Here is a 16,879-nt window from a genome sequence, read left to right as displayed (position 1 = left end):
TTCGCTTCTTCCTTCCCACCAGGAATCCAGCTCCACGCAGCTGCAGTCCATCCACTTCTTCAGAGACGTGATGAACCTTTTTGCAGCAAGGGAGAAAGAGCAGCTGAAGACACACGTGTGCCAGGGTGTGATCCCGCTGTTCTTCCATTTGCACGACGAGAACCAGCAAGTGGCCAAGGTTGGCTTCTCTGCCCAGCGTGGGCATTTGGGGAGGGCGATGCTGACACCCCGGGGTGGGACTGAGCACCCACAGCGAGGCCTGCCGCAGGGACGGAGCCGTGGGCTCTGCTGCCATCCCTGCTCCCTGCATCCAGCCCCAGCTCCCTCGGGCACTACACCGCGGAGCAGACGCCTGCTCCCTGTGGTCAGCCTGCCCCACACAGCACCCTGGGCCGTGCAGAGGCGTGCAGCCCCTGCAGCCTCGCCAAGGGGCTGGGGACCCAGGTCCCCTGAGAACTGGGGGTGCCACTTAAAAGTCTCTGCTGCTCTTCAGGCCGCGGAGGAAACCCTTCTCGATGCTGCCAAATTCCTGCAGAGGAAGCAGCTCGTGTACCTGCTGGAGAGAAAGCAAACATGGAGACTCGGCGAGTGCCTGGTAAGGACAGCTCTGAAGGCCCTGACTCGGACTGGACAAGCCCACAGCGCCCCAGGGCATGGGGCAGGCAGCTGTCCGAGGGGGAGGCTCTGCACCAGCCCCATGCCCTTGCGCTCTCTCTTGTGCAGCTGGAGGACAACCGCCTGGGTGAGCACCTGCACCAGAGCCTGCCGTACCTGCAGAGCCCGCAGGAGCCCTTGCGATTGGAGGCCGTCAGGTTCATCGGTGAGCCCGAGCCCCAGGGTCCCTCTGTGCCCGAGGGGAGGAGGAGGAGGTGGCCCGGCCAGCAGGGCCTGCAGGGGGGAGATGGGGAAGGGGTGCTGCTGGGAAGGGTTTGTGACAGGCTGTGTGTACTACCTAGGGCTCATTGCACAGCGAGTGAGGGATTGGCATGAGGAGGAGCTCCCCATCATCTATGAAGGTGAGTGAGGGCAGCGGGGTATCGGCGGATTGCCCCCTGCTCCTGTCTGGGCGCAGGAAGAGCTGGGTGGCGCTGGCCACAGCAGGAGCTGGTAGAATCATAAAACCAGAGTCACAGAATGCTTTGGGTTGGAAGGGAGCTGTAACGTCATCGAACTCCAACCCATCTGCTTGGTCAGGGATGCCTCGCGCTAGACCAGGGTGCTGAAAGCCCCGTCCAACCTTGCTTGAATACTTCCAGGGATGGGGCCCTTCCCGGGGTCCCCGCAGACACAGGCTCTGACCTTGCCTCCGCTCCTCTCTCTCACAGCCATTCAAGGCATGACGGACGACGTCAGTTCCTCTGTCTCTTCGCTCGCAACTCAGACCCTCTTCATTATACGAGTTGCACTGAGGTTGCCACACACTGTACCTGGATTACGAGGGCTGAGCTACCGGCTCTGGAAGGCGTGGAAGATGAAGCGCTCTGTACTGTCCTTCCTGTGCTGCTGTTGCTGTGCACAGGGATGATGGCAGGCACCCTGCGTGCTGGGGCCACCCAAAAGTGTGTGGAAGGCTGGGTGTCCCCTGGACTCTCCCAGCGTGTGTCGCACCTCCGGCCTTCAGGACCTTCCTGCCCCCTTCGCTTGCTCCCAGATCTGCTTGGCCTTCCCCAGACAAGCAGTCCGTCTTTTTCCCCTCGTCTGCGTGTCTTTCCTTTGCGGCAATGAAATCGTGGAAGACTTGGGCCCTGAAGTGACTGGGAACCTCCAGAGAATGGCTGGCTGTGGAGGAATTGCTGGGGGTGACTTAATGAGACTAAACATCTTGCCCCAGTTATGCCCGGGGAAGGAGTTCAAGCATATCGGTATCTCAACAGTGTGCTCATTGGTGGCCCCGGCGTCTTGTGTCTCTGTGGTGGGGCAGACTCAAAAGGATATAGTTGCCCGTCTTGACAGCTGAGGGCTCCAAGCTCCAGCAGAAAAGATAAAACTCCCAGGCCGCCATGCCACCCACAGGCTCTCACCTCACACGTGGCAGCACGGACCCAAAGGTCCCACTTGCCCCAAGCAAAGTTTCCCAAAGTTTCAAGGATGCCGAGAAGCCCTACTCTACCTGGGAAAAGGGCCATTTGTAATCCGTCCAGCTTCACAGGGGGGTGTCAGAACGATAAACCAAGAGCCACCCATTCTGCCAGGGCCCTCCAAAGCTATCGAGTGACCGGTAACTGCCGGAACCCCACCCCTGCCGCAGGGGTGCAAACAGAAACCCTTAGAAAACGGTATGTGCAACGAACTCCCTAGGGGCATGCCCATCAAACAGAGGGAGGCACACCTCAGATTCTTCCCATGCGCTAACCAGTAGAGGTTAAGCCAGATGAGAAGCCCCCTTCCTGCCCCGGTGAACATGCTCCTCCCCAGTTTGAGCCCGATTTCAGGAGCGTGTGGTTCACTGAGGCAGCCCCGAGAAGGAGAAGCCTGGAAGTATCAAGCATTAGCCTTACTGCCCTGGTTCCGCTCGAGTGGGCAGCCGAGCTCCACCACAGCCGCTCTCTCACTCCCCTTCCTCAAAGAGGAACAGGGAGAAAATATGTGAAAAGAGCTCAAAGGTTGAGATAAGGACAAGGCGGTCACGCAGTAGTTATCGTAACGGGCAAAACAGACTCGGCATAGGGAGATAGTAAGATTTGTTGTTTATTACTAACAAGCTAGAGAAGTGAGAAGCAAAGGAAAGAAACCAAAAGCACCTTCCCCCCCCATCCACCCTCTTCCACCTCCTCCGCCTGAGCGGCACAGGGGAACGGGGGAATGGGGGTTATGGTCAGTCTACAGCACTTCTTCTCTGCCGCTCCTTCTCGGTCACTCTCATCCTCTGTGCTGTGGGGTCCCACCCACGGGATGCCGTCCTTCATGAACTGATCCATCGTGGACTTCCCACAGGCAGCAGCTCTTCCAGAACTGCTCCAGATATGGGTCCTGTCCTGGTTTCAGCTAGCCCGGCTAGCTCAGTCGGTAGAGCATGAGACTCTTAATCTCAGGGTCGTGGGTTCGAGCCCCACGTTGGGCGCCAAAAAGACTGTCGTGGTTTAACCCGACCGGCAGCTAAACACCACGCAGCCGTTCGCTCACCCTCCCCCCTCCCTCTCTGGGACGGGGGAGAGAAATGGAAAGTGAAGCCCGTGAGTTGAGATAAAGACAGTTTAATAAGACAGGAAAAAAAAAAATAACAAAAATAATAATAACAATAATAATAATGATGATACAATGGGGATAATACGAAAGTAATAATAGTATGTACAAACAAGTGATGCACAATGCAATTGCTCACCACCCGCTGACCGATGCCCAGCCTAACCCCGAGCAGTCCGGCCCCCCTCCCCCCGGCTAGCCACCCCTATATATTGTTTAGCATGACGTCAGATGGTATGGAATACCCCTTTGGCTAGTTTGGGTCACCTGTCCTGGGTCTGTCCCCTCCCAGCTCTTACTGCACCCCCCAGCCTGCCCGTTGGCAGGACAGAGCAAAGGCTGAGATGTCCTTGGCTTAGTATAAGCACTGCTCTGCAACAATTAAAGCATCGGGGTGTTATCAGCACTCTTCTCATTCTAAGCCAAAACACAGCATTCCACCAGCTACTAGGAAGAAAATTAATTCTGTGCTAACTGAAACCAGGACAGGTCCGTACCACGGGGTCCATCCTTCAGGAGAAAACTGTTCCAACCTGGGTCCCCCAGGTCTCCTCTCCATGGGCTACAGGTCCAGCCTGGAATCTGCTCCAGCAGGGGTCTTCCACAGGCAGCAGCCTCTGTCAGTGCAGGGCCACCTGCTCCACCATGGTCTCCTCCACGGGCTGCAGGGGGACAGCCTGCTTCACCATGGTCCTCACCACAGGCCGCAGGGGACTTCTGCTCTGGCACCTGGAGCACCTCTCCCACTCCTTCTTCACTGACCTTGGCGCCTGCAAGGCTGTTCTTCACTCCTCTCACTCTCCTAGCTGCTGTGTGGTGCAGTGTTTTTTTCCCTCTCACAGAGGCGCAAAACAACATCGCATATTGGCTCGGCTCTGGTCAGCAGTGGGGCCCTTACCAAACATGGGGCAGCTTCTAGATCTTTCTCACAGAAACCACCCCTATGGCCCCCTGCTACCAAAACCTTGCCACGTAAACCCACTACATTCCACCCCTCGCCTCTGTTAAAAGCATAGTTAAGATTAATCACAATATACTCTTACTTTACAATTATCACAGCCTTCACAAACTTCATTTACATCAAAAAGAAAAAGAATTCACCACACAAAAATAAACAAAACACCATCACAGCACCGACAAGGTGGACATTTTACGCACACGCCACCCCTCATCCCTGAGCCAGCCCCGCAGGTCCCTTCCCAGCCAGCGCTTGGTGGCCCTGTGACAAGGGGCTGCTGCTGGGGCACCGGGAAGCCGTGAGGGGGTGGGTGGTGGGAGGACTGGAGGGGCTGCGGAGGCTGGAGGCTACCAGGGGCCAGGCTGGCAGGAAGGCCCTCAGAGCCAGGCTGGTGGGAAGCCGTGAGGGGATGGGGTGGCAGGAGGGGGCTGAGGGGCGAGGCAGGTGGCAGCGGGTCGCGGGGCCCTTTGTGAGCTGTCATGATGCGGGCTGTGTCCAGGCAACGGGGCACGGGGCCCTTTGTGACCTCCGGGATAGAAATGCTGCTGGCAGCCTGGTTTCCCCACTTTTCCTGGAGGACGAGGCGGGACAGGTCGGGAAGGAGTGGAGCTGCAAGGAGTCCCTGCAGAGCCACCCCATTCCTGCTGCCCGTGTCTTTGGTGCTTCCTGGAAGCGTTTCCCATCCCTGTGGTGGGAGCCCTTGAGGCCAGACCTCAGCAGCATGGCGGGGAGAGACCCCAGCATGCCCAAGCCGGCCTGGACGGAGGAGGAGGAGGCCAAGGTTAATGCCCCCCCCAGCGCAGCTGCCCTATGAGCTGACCGAGGTGCAGGTGCTGCAGGCAGGTGAGAGGCCGAGCTGGGCTGAAGGGCTGGCAGCTGCGAGCTGCCTCTGCCCCTTGCCGTCCTCACAGGAGCTGCTGTCCCATGTGGCAAGGGGCGAGGGGAACCGTCCGACCCCATGGGATGAGCAGGGAGAGGCAGGCCGTGGGCAGCCATCCTGTGGCTACAGACCTCTCCTGCGCCATGGCAGCAAGCAGTTTGTGGGGTGCAGGGCTCTCCGCCCTTACCATGTCGCGTCTGCTGGGGAACACATGGCTCCCATGCATGCACAAGAGAGGTTGGGCTCAGTGCCCCCGCTAGTTCCTGGCTTGGGGATCACCCTGCCCGGACAGCATGGTCTTGGCTGTGTCCTCCAGCCTCTCCCATGGACCCTCAGCTCTGTCTGTGCTTGGTCTTCACCAAATCCAGGCTGGGACCAGACAGAACAGGAGCAGCAGCAACATCAGGAGCAGGAGGCCATTGCAGTCGAGCTTTCCTTCCTTGAGCGAGGTGCAATTTTTCCTCAAAGGCTGGTAAATCCCCTTGCCAAGATACATAAAATGTTAGAAAGCTTTTTTATTTTAAGTTTTTATTTTTTCCTCAATGAACGGAGGAACTCCTTACATGTAAGACGTCACCATTGCTTTATATGGCAAACAGGCTGAATGAGAACATTTGACTTGGTGGGCAAAGGCACTGCTTTTAGTTGGGTTCCCCACTTTGTCACCAGAGAGACTCAGCTGCAACAAGGAAATAAATAAACAGCTGGTAAGAACAGGATATCTGTTGCTACTACTGTCTGAGAAGTCTTCGCAGTTTTCACTGCAGTTGCACAGAAGGAAACAGCCTCATTGTCTGGAAGCATCTATGAAACATCCAAAGCACAATGCAGGAGGGTTATATCTGTGCTCCTGCTCAAGCCAAGGGAAAAAGCAAGTGAAGGTTCTACTAACAGGGAGGTAACCTAGTAAAACTGAATTCGGGAAAAACATCTGACTCACCTCTCAAAACCTCTCTCCATGTCCATTTTTGAAAAAAAGTTTCTCTTGCTTTACAGAGCCATGTGCATCTGCAGGGCAAAAGACTCATCTGAAGCACAAAATGCAGAATACTGCCTAGCAGTCAAATCTGAATGGCAGGAGACTGCAAAAACTAGGATTTGTACTTAAAAAGCATTTCACAAATAGGAGTTGTACTTTCCCTCTGGCTAGTGGTGTAGCACAGTGCTCTTCCCATGCACTACCAGCCAGCTGTCTCCATTGGAGTGCACTATCACCTGCAAGGTACCTAACTGCTCAGCTTATACACATTCTTTTGTGGCCCAATGGCCTTTGTTGTCTTTACTTTTCTTCAGTTTGCTCCCTTCTGAAGCAGAAACTCAGAACATTAATTTGATGAACTACTGGGACGATCTATTTAACTGATACGGAAACTTGAAAGGTCTTTTAGCATGTTCCCTGGCAAAGTATCATGGTCACTTAGCTGAGCGATGCCCAAAAGGTACTGACATTAGCATCAGTCCAACTGAATACACCCTTCAGAGGATGATACGGAAAAGCTTCCTCTGTGAAGAAAAAGCACACGAAACAACACTTATTTTACCACCCTCCAAAACCGGTCTTTGTGCCTCTCTCAGCACAGACCCACTGTGACTGCTATGTGAAGCTTTGCTTCTCACAGCATAGCGCTCACACAGAAGTACCACACCCTCTTCTTTTTACTGAGAATTGACTGGATCAGACAATTTGAATATTGACAACTTGCTAGTCAAAAAGGGAAGATTTTTCCTAAGGAACTGCAGAGTTTACGCACGATCTGCAACTCACACAGTGCAGCTTACAGAAATGAGCTGTACTTCTTGCAGAGATGCAAACACTTAACAAAAAACAATCAGGTAAAGACAGAAATGCAGTACGGACCACAGCTGTGTTACATGTATAGAAGTTGAGCTTTGATCCTCTCCTTCCCTAAGAACTCCGAAGAGAACATTGAGTTGATTCATTACTCAGCTGCAGCACAAAGTTCTGCCTTTCCAATCTTAATTGTAGTGCATGGTATCATCTGTAATCATAGTTATGCTGAGAACTGCATCCCAGGCTGACTTAATTTTCCGTGCTCACATCAGTGTCTGGATAAAAGGATGACTACTGCTTGTGCTTCAAAACGCAGATGTCAAGTAAAAACAGAGAAGAGGGGAGAGGACTGAGTTGTAGTTTGGTAAAAGGCATGGATTTCCCTGTAGTCTTTCCTCATTCTCTTGAGCTCACCGGAGTATTAAAGTCCTTGGATTTCTCTATATACTAGTACACAATTTTCCAGTGAGTTGGCTGCTCACAGTTTTTCTCTTTTTCACCGCAAAATCGGTTGTAAGTTGTTTTTGGATCAAATCCCAAGATCTCCCTTTCTTCATGGATCCGGAAGGAAAATGTTGAAACTGAGGTGCCTATAAAATACCTGTGAAAAAAATGAGAAAGGGTTTATGAAGGTGCCTAGTTTTTAAAATATAAGTAATTGATTTCAGTCCAATTCATTTAAATAAGAGATTTGTAGACAGCTATATCTGGGTCAAAAATAATATTCAGGTTTATGACAGTAAAATTTGGCTCCTCAAAGAAAAGGCAAATTCACTACCTTGCATGCGCACAGATCCACTGGTCAATCACAGCCAGCCCCCCGTCTTTGTAGAGTTCTAGCTCCTTCCAACTAGGTTCAAACCTCACCATCTCAGGCAGCAGTTTCTTGAGCAATTCAATCTCTGAAGGAACAAAAACCAAAAATTTGTATCAGAAAGCGCCACTTGTTGCTGTCATAAAATTTTAGTCTTTAAAGAAATCCTGGGTGAACAGTTACAAAGCAAGCAAAGCCAAAATCTACCTACAAACTGTACAATATGTTTGCCAAGCATCACAGTACTGTAGGCAGTGGCTGGAGTCCATGGGGCAGAAACCTGCTGCCAAGGGGACAAATCTCACAGGATGAGGAAACCTGCATGAGGCAGAATGGACAGAGCTACTAGTCTCACTGCCTGCTCCTACAGGGCAGCTGTATCGAGAGGCCTGTAATAACACCAAACTTAAGGTTTGTTCACAGATACAATCCCCTGCAGGGGTATCCTAACATCGTGTATTGAAACAGATCCCTAGATACTACTGTAAAGGAGGCGCAAGCACAGGATAAAGCCCACCCTTGGGGGGGTTCTAAGCCTTGGCCACGCACAGCCAGGGCTGCCCCACTCTGATGTTGAGGACAGCCAAGTGGGAAGCTGGGTGTGAAGTTTCAGAAGCCCCTTCCCAGCTGTATGTGCGATTCTCTGAAATACAAATTAAAAAAGGTGGGCTGGAAGAAAGAAGAGGAGGAACAGGCAAAGATGACGTTGCTTTATTCAATTCACAACCTCCCATTGCAGAGACTGCCAAAGCTCCTATGGGAAATGCTGAACAAATGGTTTAATGCCAACTACTCATGTTGGAAGGAAACAGCTAGTTGCCCAATCCTGTTCAATGATGGAGACGTGAACTTCTAATCATTTACAAAAAACAAATTGGCAATTACTACGCTCATTCTCAATAGTTATCAATCCCAAACAGACTATAAGTTGCTGACCTTCCTCAACAGCATCAGTGGCTATGAAAACTTTTTCAAGTTTATGTGCTTCCAAGAGGCTGCGGATTTTCTTTACTGCTCCTTGCAGCGAAGGCACATCTTCTCTGTGACCCCAGATGAAGTCTTTCCTTCTGAGATGAACCCCAAGGTATGGACCACCTAGAGCTGTGCCCGTTTTGACCTAAGAGAGAAAAATCAATACCCTTTAATACTTAAGAGTGCCACTACTCAATCACACTGAAAAGACCTGGGAATATGAACATATAATTACTATAATTACTATAAGTAATTCAGTATTCAGCAGTATTTTGGGACACTTATTGCTCCATTTTGATCTTGGGTGGCCTGCATCACACAGGACAAATTACGGTACAAAATCTTTGAAAGCAAAAATTGCTCTCCTTGACTGAATCCACAACTGGCGGTTTGCTGCTGAACTTTACACCCACAGGTGATACTGCACACAAGAAGAAATCTAAGGGAAGTGAAAAGAGGGTAACAGAAATATGGCACCCAGGCCAGTCAGCCAATTCTCAACAGATTCCAGTAACTCATGTCACACATGGAGAAAAAAAAGAGAGTAGGAACATGCATGTCCACCATGCTCTGAGCAGGGAGAGCTAGGTTTGTGCATATCTTTCAATAATCCCCGCAGTGCATGGCAAATAAAAACGACTTATTACATTTGTTATGGGAAACTGACTGTTAGGATTTTACCTTCATCTGTGTCCAGTCCTCATTGTAATGAGTCCTGTCTGCCTTATCTGTGGATTGAAGATACTTGCTTCTAAACTCATCTCCCGCTACACGCAGGTGTTTAGCAAACACCATACTTCGACGGGTCTGTTGGAGTAAGAACAGATGCTGAGTCAGAAAAAGGGAGAGCTAAAAATGAATAAATGGAAATCGTTTCACATACACAGAGCATTCAAGATACTCTTCTAGCATCTTTAAAGAGATTAGCACTGGCTTTCTAATCTCATTCCAAATTCCTCCAGCAAAACGCTCATATTAAGGGAGGATGTACATGCTGTCTGCTGCAGAATACTCAGGCTGCAGTTCAGTGTATGTAAAAGAGAACACAGATGAATGTGTGAGCCTCCACTGACACACTTTCTAAAGCGGATGCTTTCTGTATCTGGCTAGTTCGTTATTTAAAGTACTCGTTTCAAATTTCCACGTGTCATATTGCTGTTCTTGCCAACTACCTCCACATTTTGCTTCTGCTCCCTGAATCTAGTGCTGGAGTGCAACCTTGAAGGCAGGGCCAACTGTGTACCTCCTGTGTACAGGCTAAATTTTTTTTGTGATTCTAAGTTTTGGAAAAAAAAAATCTTCAAAAAAGAAACAGAATCACGCAGGGAGTTGCAGTTAAAATACAAGAAAAAAGAATATTTTCCAGAATGTTATAAATATTTTTGAGTCAAATTTTAATTGTTGAGGCAATGTTTAAGTGCCACTGTTAAGAAATATGTATTATGGATCCATATGGATTTCATTTCTGCTTTTACAGGACTACGTGTCATGCTCAGAAATGATACGAGTCACATTTGTCTGTTTGGAAAGTCATTATCTATGGAAAGTTTGTAATTATTAAACTACTGTTTGGTCCACTTCTGAAAAATATGCCACATATCAAGCAAACAGACAGATATTTGTATCTTACAGGACTGCGGTCTATCTAATTTGTTTCTTAATATCATCAGTCACTTCCTTTAGAAATTTTAACCACGTCAAGCACCCCATATCATGTTCTATTTTCCTATGGCTCTAACCTCTAACATTATCAGAAAATTCTTAAAACTTCTCTCATAGGAATTATTTTATTAGACCCTTGGGTCTTTAAACCTGTAGAAATATTGCCATCAAAGAAAGAGAGAGACAGAGCTATGACAGTATGGAGCACTATCAGTTACGTTAATTCACAGCAGCTTGTAGACCATCTTTAGCATACACTGCTGAAACATAAGACACAAGTTACTTTCAAGAGCATAAAACCAAGGCAAAACAGAAGCGCATACTGGTTATTGAATTTTTATCAAAACCGAAGAGAAAATTTAGAGAAGCTAACTGGAGAATACTCACGTTCCAATAATCTTTCCCTCCATAGTGGTCATGAAGAAGGTTTTCAGCTCTGTCTAACATCACAGACCTGTTAGAAATTGTAAAACTGAATGTAGTTCCCTGAAGAACAGAATTCACATTATGATGTTTCTTTATACAGCTGCTAGGATAAGGCACAGACCATGATCTATTTGGAAACAGAGCAATGGGAATGAGTGACATGGTGCCAATCTACAGCATACGTGTATAATGCAAATTGTGACCCAGAGACTGCTGAGGAGAGAATGCAATAATGCCACTGGGTATTGCTGCTCTCTTCCTTTGCAAATGTTACTCTTCAATGGGATGATTCTGCTCTGTTCACTGCCTCTTGACACAGCACTGAAGCATAAAGGAAGAAGAGCTAAACACAGGGTACATTAAGCTACCTGAACAAAGAAGAATTAAGAGCTCAAGGGCATTTCTTCTTAGTTGTTAGCACTGCAACATTTAACATAACATACAGTTATCTGCATTACCTGTCTTTTAGAGTGCAAATTCCTTTTGTAATGATTTTAAGGGACCACTGTAACTCAGTGATAAAATGCCACAACAGTGAACACAGTCTGTAAGTTCTTGTTCTTCCCACCTGGCAATGGGCTTGTGGGCATGCGATACAACAGGATGGTAACAGAAAGCAACTCACTGTGCTGAGGTATTTTTCAGAAGGATGGGAGCCACAATAGAGGCAGATCCTTGGACAGACAAGCAAGACACATTTAGGCCCCGTGTTTCTTCATAACCCCAGAACCATCCCCTGAAACAGAAAAAAAAGTTTTTGTTTCACAGGCTTGTACTTTAAATTAATGCTATATATATAATGAAACAAATCAGCAGTACACCCTAGAAAGGTGATACATAAAGTAAATAAACTCCACAGCTCCTTTATCGTGTTTTTGTATGAAATTATGACTTCCTAAAATTAGATTTCCTAGTAACACTATGACATTTTGATATTAATGAGGTTTTAAAAACAAAATTAATTCCAAGCACCTGGATTAATTTCAATCTCTGAACTCACAGACAATACTGCAACAACCACACAAGTCTATTCCATTAAAGCAGCAATTTTTTCATAAATTCAAGAAAAAAAAAAACTGAAAAGGCTGCTAGATGTTACCTGTAGTACTCATACTTGTCTTTGTTATACATAAGCTGATCAATGCAAGGCCTCTCATCTATTTTTTCCTCCCATGTTCCTTCTTTCCATCCTTCTGCGTAGCTTTGCAGGACATAAATCTGTTCAATAAACGGCCCACCTGACTCTAAGCAGAAGACAAAACAAAGTATTTACAAGCATGAAAAAACACATGATAAAAGGCACAAAGTAGCATTACTCATCGTTAAAAATCTACTGGAAATGCTAACATGACACTAGTCTCTCCCTCGTGTTTCCCTGTAAAAAAGGAAAGGAAAGGGGATGTGGCAACCTGTTAGTTGTACCTAGCTGTGTGTGACTTATTGCGCCAACAGAAATGAATCACCAACAAAGTGTAACTTTAAAAGCTGGTTAAAACACACCTTCTGTAGAACAAAAGCAAGTCCTCCTGCCTTTGTTCATATTCCTCCACATGCTTTCTTTGCGTCTCTGTTTTCTATCATTAGATTATTTTTACTTTTGATTCATGTAAGGTTTGATTCTCTTTATAATCCAGATGAAGCACAGAGATTTTCGATACCATGGTTAGCTGCTACAGGAAAAGTGCCTCTGGGAGAATGACGCATACAAGCACCTCTTACCCTTCTTTCCCTACATTTCAGGGTTTCCAAATTCTTTGCCCTGAAAGGTGGTAGATAAGGATCCCTTCAGAGAGCTTTGCAGAGGTATGACGTTTGGTGGGTTTTATTTCCTTTGCTGAAGACATTTGTGACACTTGCAGATTTTGGCATTTGGTGGTTAACTGTATGTGGCATTAAATCCTAAAGGAAGCAAACTCGCTGTTTCCATGCTCTTAGGGAAAGTCTTGCTCCTACAAACCATTTTGTACACAAAAAGCAGGGGAAGTGTATTTGGGTATATGTAGCATCAATGCTGAAAAGTCATTTCCCTGAAGATCCTACTTTACAGCTTTTACTGTCCAACCATCTCCAGAAAAAGGTGGCTTCTTTGTATTTTGCAGGCTGCCCCTCTCCCCCTACAGGGTTGTTACTATGGCCAAAATTATCCAGAGCTACCTGACTTTTTATGGGCATCTCTCAAGGGCCCATAGGAAGTCGAGGGAACAAAAGTGCTAAATGGTGAGTCAAGTGATCTGCCAAATAATTTGGTTATTTTTCCCCCAGTGGTTTGTCACTCAGCATGATTCATTACCATTCCTCCTCCTGCCACCTTTAACATATTTTATTTCACATGAATAAGGATAAAAGCACGGGTAAGGACAAAACTGTGAAGAAAACACCTTAAATGTTTAGTAAGTTGTAGATTGTATTATTCCATACTTTACCTGCAAGGAATTGCTCATATTCAATGACAGGGATGTTCCTGTTGAGGCTTGGGATATCAAAAAACTCAGACCAAGGGATTCGAACCTGAAGAATGTCTGGGCTCTGCCAGTGATAAAGACGTCCCCAAGGAGGCAGAACTAACACCCAATTTTCACTTTTCAGCAAAGTCTTTAGGAGTGAAGCGATACGAATATAGACATCTCTGCGAAGGTTGAACCCTTCAGGAGGATTTACGTCATACAAAAGGTATCTGGAGAGAACAAAACAACATTGTAACTTCAGGCAATCATGTGGCACAACTAACAGGAGGGAAATTCTTCCTCTTTCATGAGTTTGTGGTATTCAGGAGATGGAAGGGAGTGGAAGGAGGAGAAGGCCGAGCAGCATGTACTGCATGGGCAGAGGGCCCCATGACGTGCCCCAACAGAGTGGTCCTGATGCCCCTGTCTGGCTCTCCTCTTGTTGAGGTTCTCCTGACAGTTATCAGCAACGTGGCTTGTGTCACAGGCCTCTCCTGGGGCAAGGGAGGATTCAGAGGGGACGTGAAACGAACACCCTGAGTGTCTTGCACACCCTGAGAGCAATGTTGCGTGTGACGAGGGCAATGAAATAATTGACACAACGCTCGGGTTAATTCCTGTGACTCGAATACTGACACAGGAGGACCTGTTCAGATGGGGCAGGGGAGAAAGGCTGTCACTTGTCACAGGAAAGACAGACAGACAGACAGCTCTTGGGGCTGGTAGCCAGAAGAGCTGAGACCCAGGCAGCATCCAGAGCAGGACAGCTACGACAGCACCATCTTCCAGACATGACCCAAACAAAACCATAGGGTGAACAAGGCCTTCTATGTGCCTAGGAATCCATCTCCCAGAGGTGCTGCCAGCTGCTGCAGAGGGGGACCCAGGGTACCCCCTGGGCACTATCACACCGCTGACAACTTCACAGGACGAGCAGAGACAGTGAGGGAGGGGGCCCCGACCCAAGGGACAGCTCTGGCTGGGCCAGGGTGGCAGGCACTGCCTCAGAGGGCGGGCTGGGGATGACGGACTGCTCCTCACCGGGTACGTGGCGCAGCAGCAGCAGCGGGCAGCGAGGTGATGGTGTGGCCGGCGCGGAGGGCAGCAGGCGGCGGCTGGGCAGCAGCGGGCGGCGGGTGGGCCAGTGCAGCCAGGCCAAGCAGCAGCAGCAGCAGGAGGTTGGGGTCGTGCACTGCCATCACTGCACCACGTCGGGGCTCCTGCAGCAGCCCAGCCCCAGCCCCTCAAAAGAGGCCTGCGGTCAGGGGCCGGAGGTTGGTGCCCATGAGCTGGTTCAGCTTCTCCAGGATCTCCTCCTCCTTCTGGTACATCTGCGGGAGGAGAGCAGAGGGGAGAAATGGGCTGCTGAGTAACCAGGGCTGAACAGCGGAGCTGTGGCTTGCAGTGCCTCAACACCTGTGTGACAAGCAGCACGACTGCACCAACGTAGACCAAAGCTCTCTGGAGCCGTCCATGACGGGCAGGGCTTGGGGGTCACTCCCTCACGGGAGGTATGAGAGGGAAACCCTTTCGTTTTTGTGTTGGTGCAAGTCCTGACAGCGTTTGTGCACCACGCATGCTTCCAAAGGTACCTGCTGCCACTCCGACTTGGTGTTGTGCTGGTAGCCGAGCAAGTGGCACAATCCGTGGGCTGCGGTCACCTGCGCGGGAACAAAGGGGAGATGTCACAAACCTGAGCCCCAAACCTAGGGAACTTCTTCAGGGCGAGGGAGCACTGGGACGGGCTGTGGCGTCTCCTAATCCGGAGACATTCAATGCTTGGCTGGACGCCTGCTTTGGCAGCGAGGGAGGGATGGGGTGCTCCCTCGCGGTGCCGTCGGGGCTCACCGTCAGGACGCCCTCCAAATCTTCCCCGGGAGCGTGCCTCGCGATGTACTCCACCCCCAGGAAGACGTCCCCGAGGTGGTACTCGTGGCGGCAGCGCGGCCGCGGCAGCTCGCCGGCCGCCAGGCGGTGCGCGGGGAAGGACAGCACGTCGGTGGGCTCGGGGCGCTGCCGGTAGGCGCCGTTCAGCCTCCGCATCAGCCCGTCGCCGGCGCACACCAGCGCCACGTCGAAGCGGGAGGCGCCCAGCGCGGCCAGCAAGGCGCTGAGGGCGCGGCGCAGCGGGGCGCGGCGCAGGGGCACGGAGCGCTGCGCGTTGCGGATCACCAGGCTCATGGCGGCCGCGGCCCCGCTCCTCGCTCCCCGCCTCCCCGCCGCCCGGCCCCGGCGCCTGCGCGGCCCCGCCTCGCCGCCCCGCAGCCCGGCAGCGGCCGCCATGAGCGCGGGGCCGCCGTTTCGCGGCCCGCCCGCCTTCCCGCTGCGCTTCGGGCAGCCCGCCGTGTTCGGGACGGGGGGCGGCGGCAGCGGTGGGAGCAGCACCGGGCTCCCCTTCGGCCCCGCGCCCGCCGCCTTCGGGCAGACCTTCGGGCTGGGCCAGCCGCCGGCCTTCCCCGCGGGGAGCAACTTCAGCTTCAAGCCGCCCACCAACCTCGGCGGCTTCGAGGCGGGCGGCGGCGGAGCCGGAGCCGGAGCCTTCGCAGCGCCCGAGTTCCGCTTCAAGACCCCCGACGCCTCCTCCTGCTCCTCCTCCTCCTCCTCCTTCAAGCCGCTGCCGGGCGCCGAAGCCGAGAAGGGCCCGGCCGCCCCCGCCGCCTTCACCTTCTCGCCGCCCTTCGGCTTCAGCCCCGAGCCGCCGCCCCCCGAGCCGGCTGCGGGTGGAGGTGGAGGCGGCGGCGGCTTCTCCTTCTCCCGCCCCGCCGCCGCCGCTGCCCTCGGGCGGCCGGAGGAGGCGGGCGAGGCGGCGCCCAAGGGGCTGAAGAGGAAGGAGGAGCGGGAGCGCTCCCCGCGACGGGCGGCGGCCGCCACCACGGCCGGGGCGGGGGGCAGCGGGCGGGCGGCGGCGGCGGCCCCGCCGGAGAAGCGGGCGGTGCTGCTCAGCCGGCCCCGCGGCGGGGCCCTGTTCGGCCGCACGCTGCAGGAGGTGCTGCGCAGCCAGGGCCGGGGGCACCGAGACCGCGGGGAAGCCGCCGAGCCCGAGCGGGGGGGCCCCGCCGAGGAGCCGGTGGTGGTGGAGGGCAGGGAGCCGGCCCGGGCAGGTAAGGGCAGGGCAGGGCAGGGCTGGGAGGTGGCTGAAGCCCCTTCCCCAGAGCATCCTGACCTCCGTGTGGCACCCGCTGTCTTTACAGATGTCCCTCCGGGCAGTGCTGGGCGCAGGGTGAGGAGCAGCGAGAGCACGGATAGCATGGGGGGCCTGGCACCCGGAGAGCTCACGGCCATCCAGTGCAAAAACATCCCCGACTACCTGAACGACAGGACGGTGCTGGAGAAGCACTTCGGGCAGTTCGTGAAGGTGCGGCGGGTCATGACCCGGCGCAATAAGAAAATGGCCATCCTGCACTTCTTCGATCATGTGAGTACCGCCGGGGAGCAGCTGGAGATCAAAGCTCTGGGGTGCCCTTTATATCAGACCCCAGTTTGATCAGCCTACACACCTTCCATTTAGAAGTTAACACCAAGGATTTGTTGCATCACGGGTATCACAAAACAGACACCAAGCAGATCTTTGCTATTTACAACCTGTATTCCCATGCCGCACCAGCCTAAAGCTACGGCGCTGGGTCCTTGGCAGCACCAAGGGCACAGTGATCTCTGCAGAGTGCCCCGCTCTTTGGAAATGCTGCCCTTTTGTTGGCATCCTCAGTCTCACGTGCTCTCCGTTTTCTCTTACAAAAGCAGTTAACTC

General features: G+C 51.6%; 1 protein-coding gene across 1 annotated transcript; it reads right to left on the bottom strand.

The window, feature by feature from the left end:
- Positions 1-5,172: 5,172 nt before the first annotated feature.
- Positions 5,173-16,223, bottom strand: POFUT2 (protein O-fucosyltransferase 2). Its single transcript, XM_084289562.1, is given in 12 exon segments — positions 5,173-7,414; positions 7,592-7,715; positions 8,564-8,744; positions 9,281-9,406; positions 10,649-10,715; positions 11,313-11,423; positions 11,787-11,931; positions 13,111-13,361; positions 14,173-14,351; positions 14,353-14,493; positions 14,706-14,792; positions 14,980-16,223. Coding segments are annotated over 12 exon segments (2,001 nt in total). The 5' UTR covers positions 15,415-16,223; the 3' UTR covers positions 5,173-7,260.
- Positions 16,224-16,879: the final 656 nt, after the last annotated feature.

This window comes from Netta rufina (genome assembly GCF_964035555.1).
Source record: "Netta rufina genome assembly, chromosome: 6".
NCBI classification, from domain to species: domain Eukaryota; kingdom Metazoa; phylum Chordata; class Aves; order Anseriformes; family Anatidae; genus Netta; species Netta rufina.
This window is presented reverse-complemented; position numbering and strand designations above follow the sequence as displayed.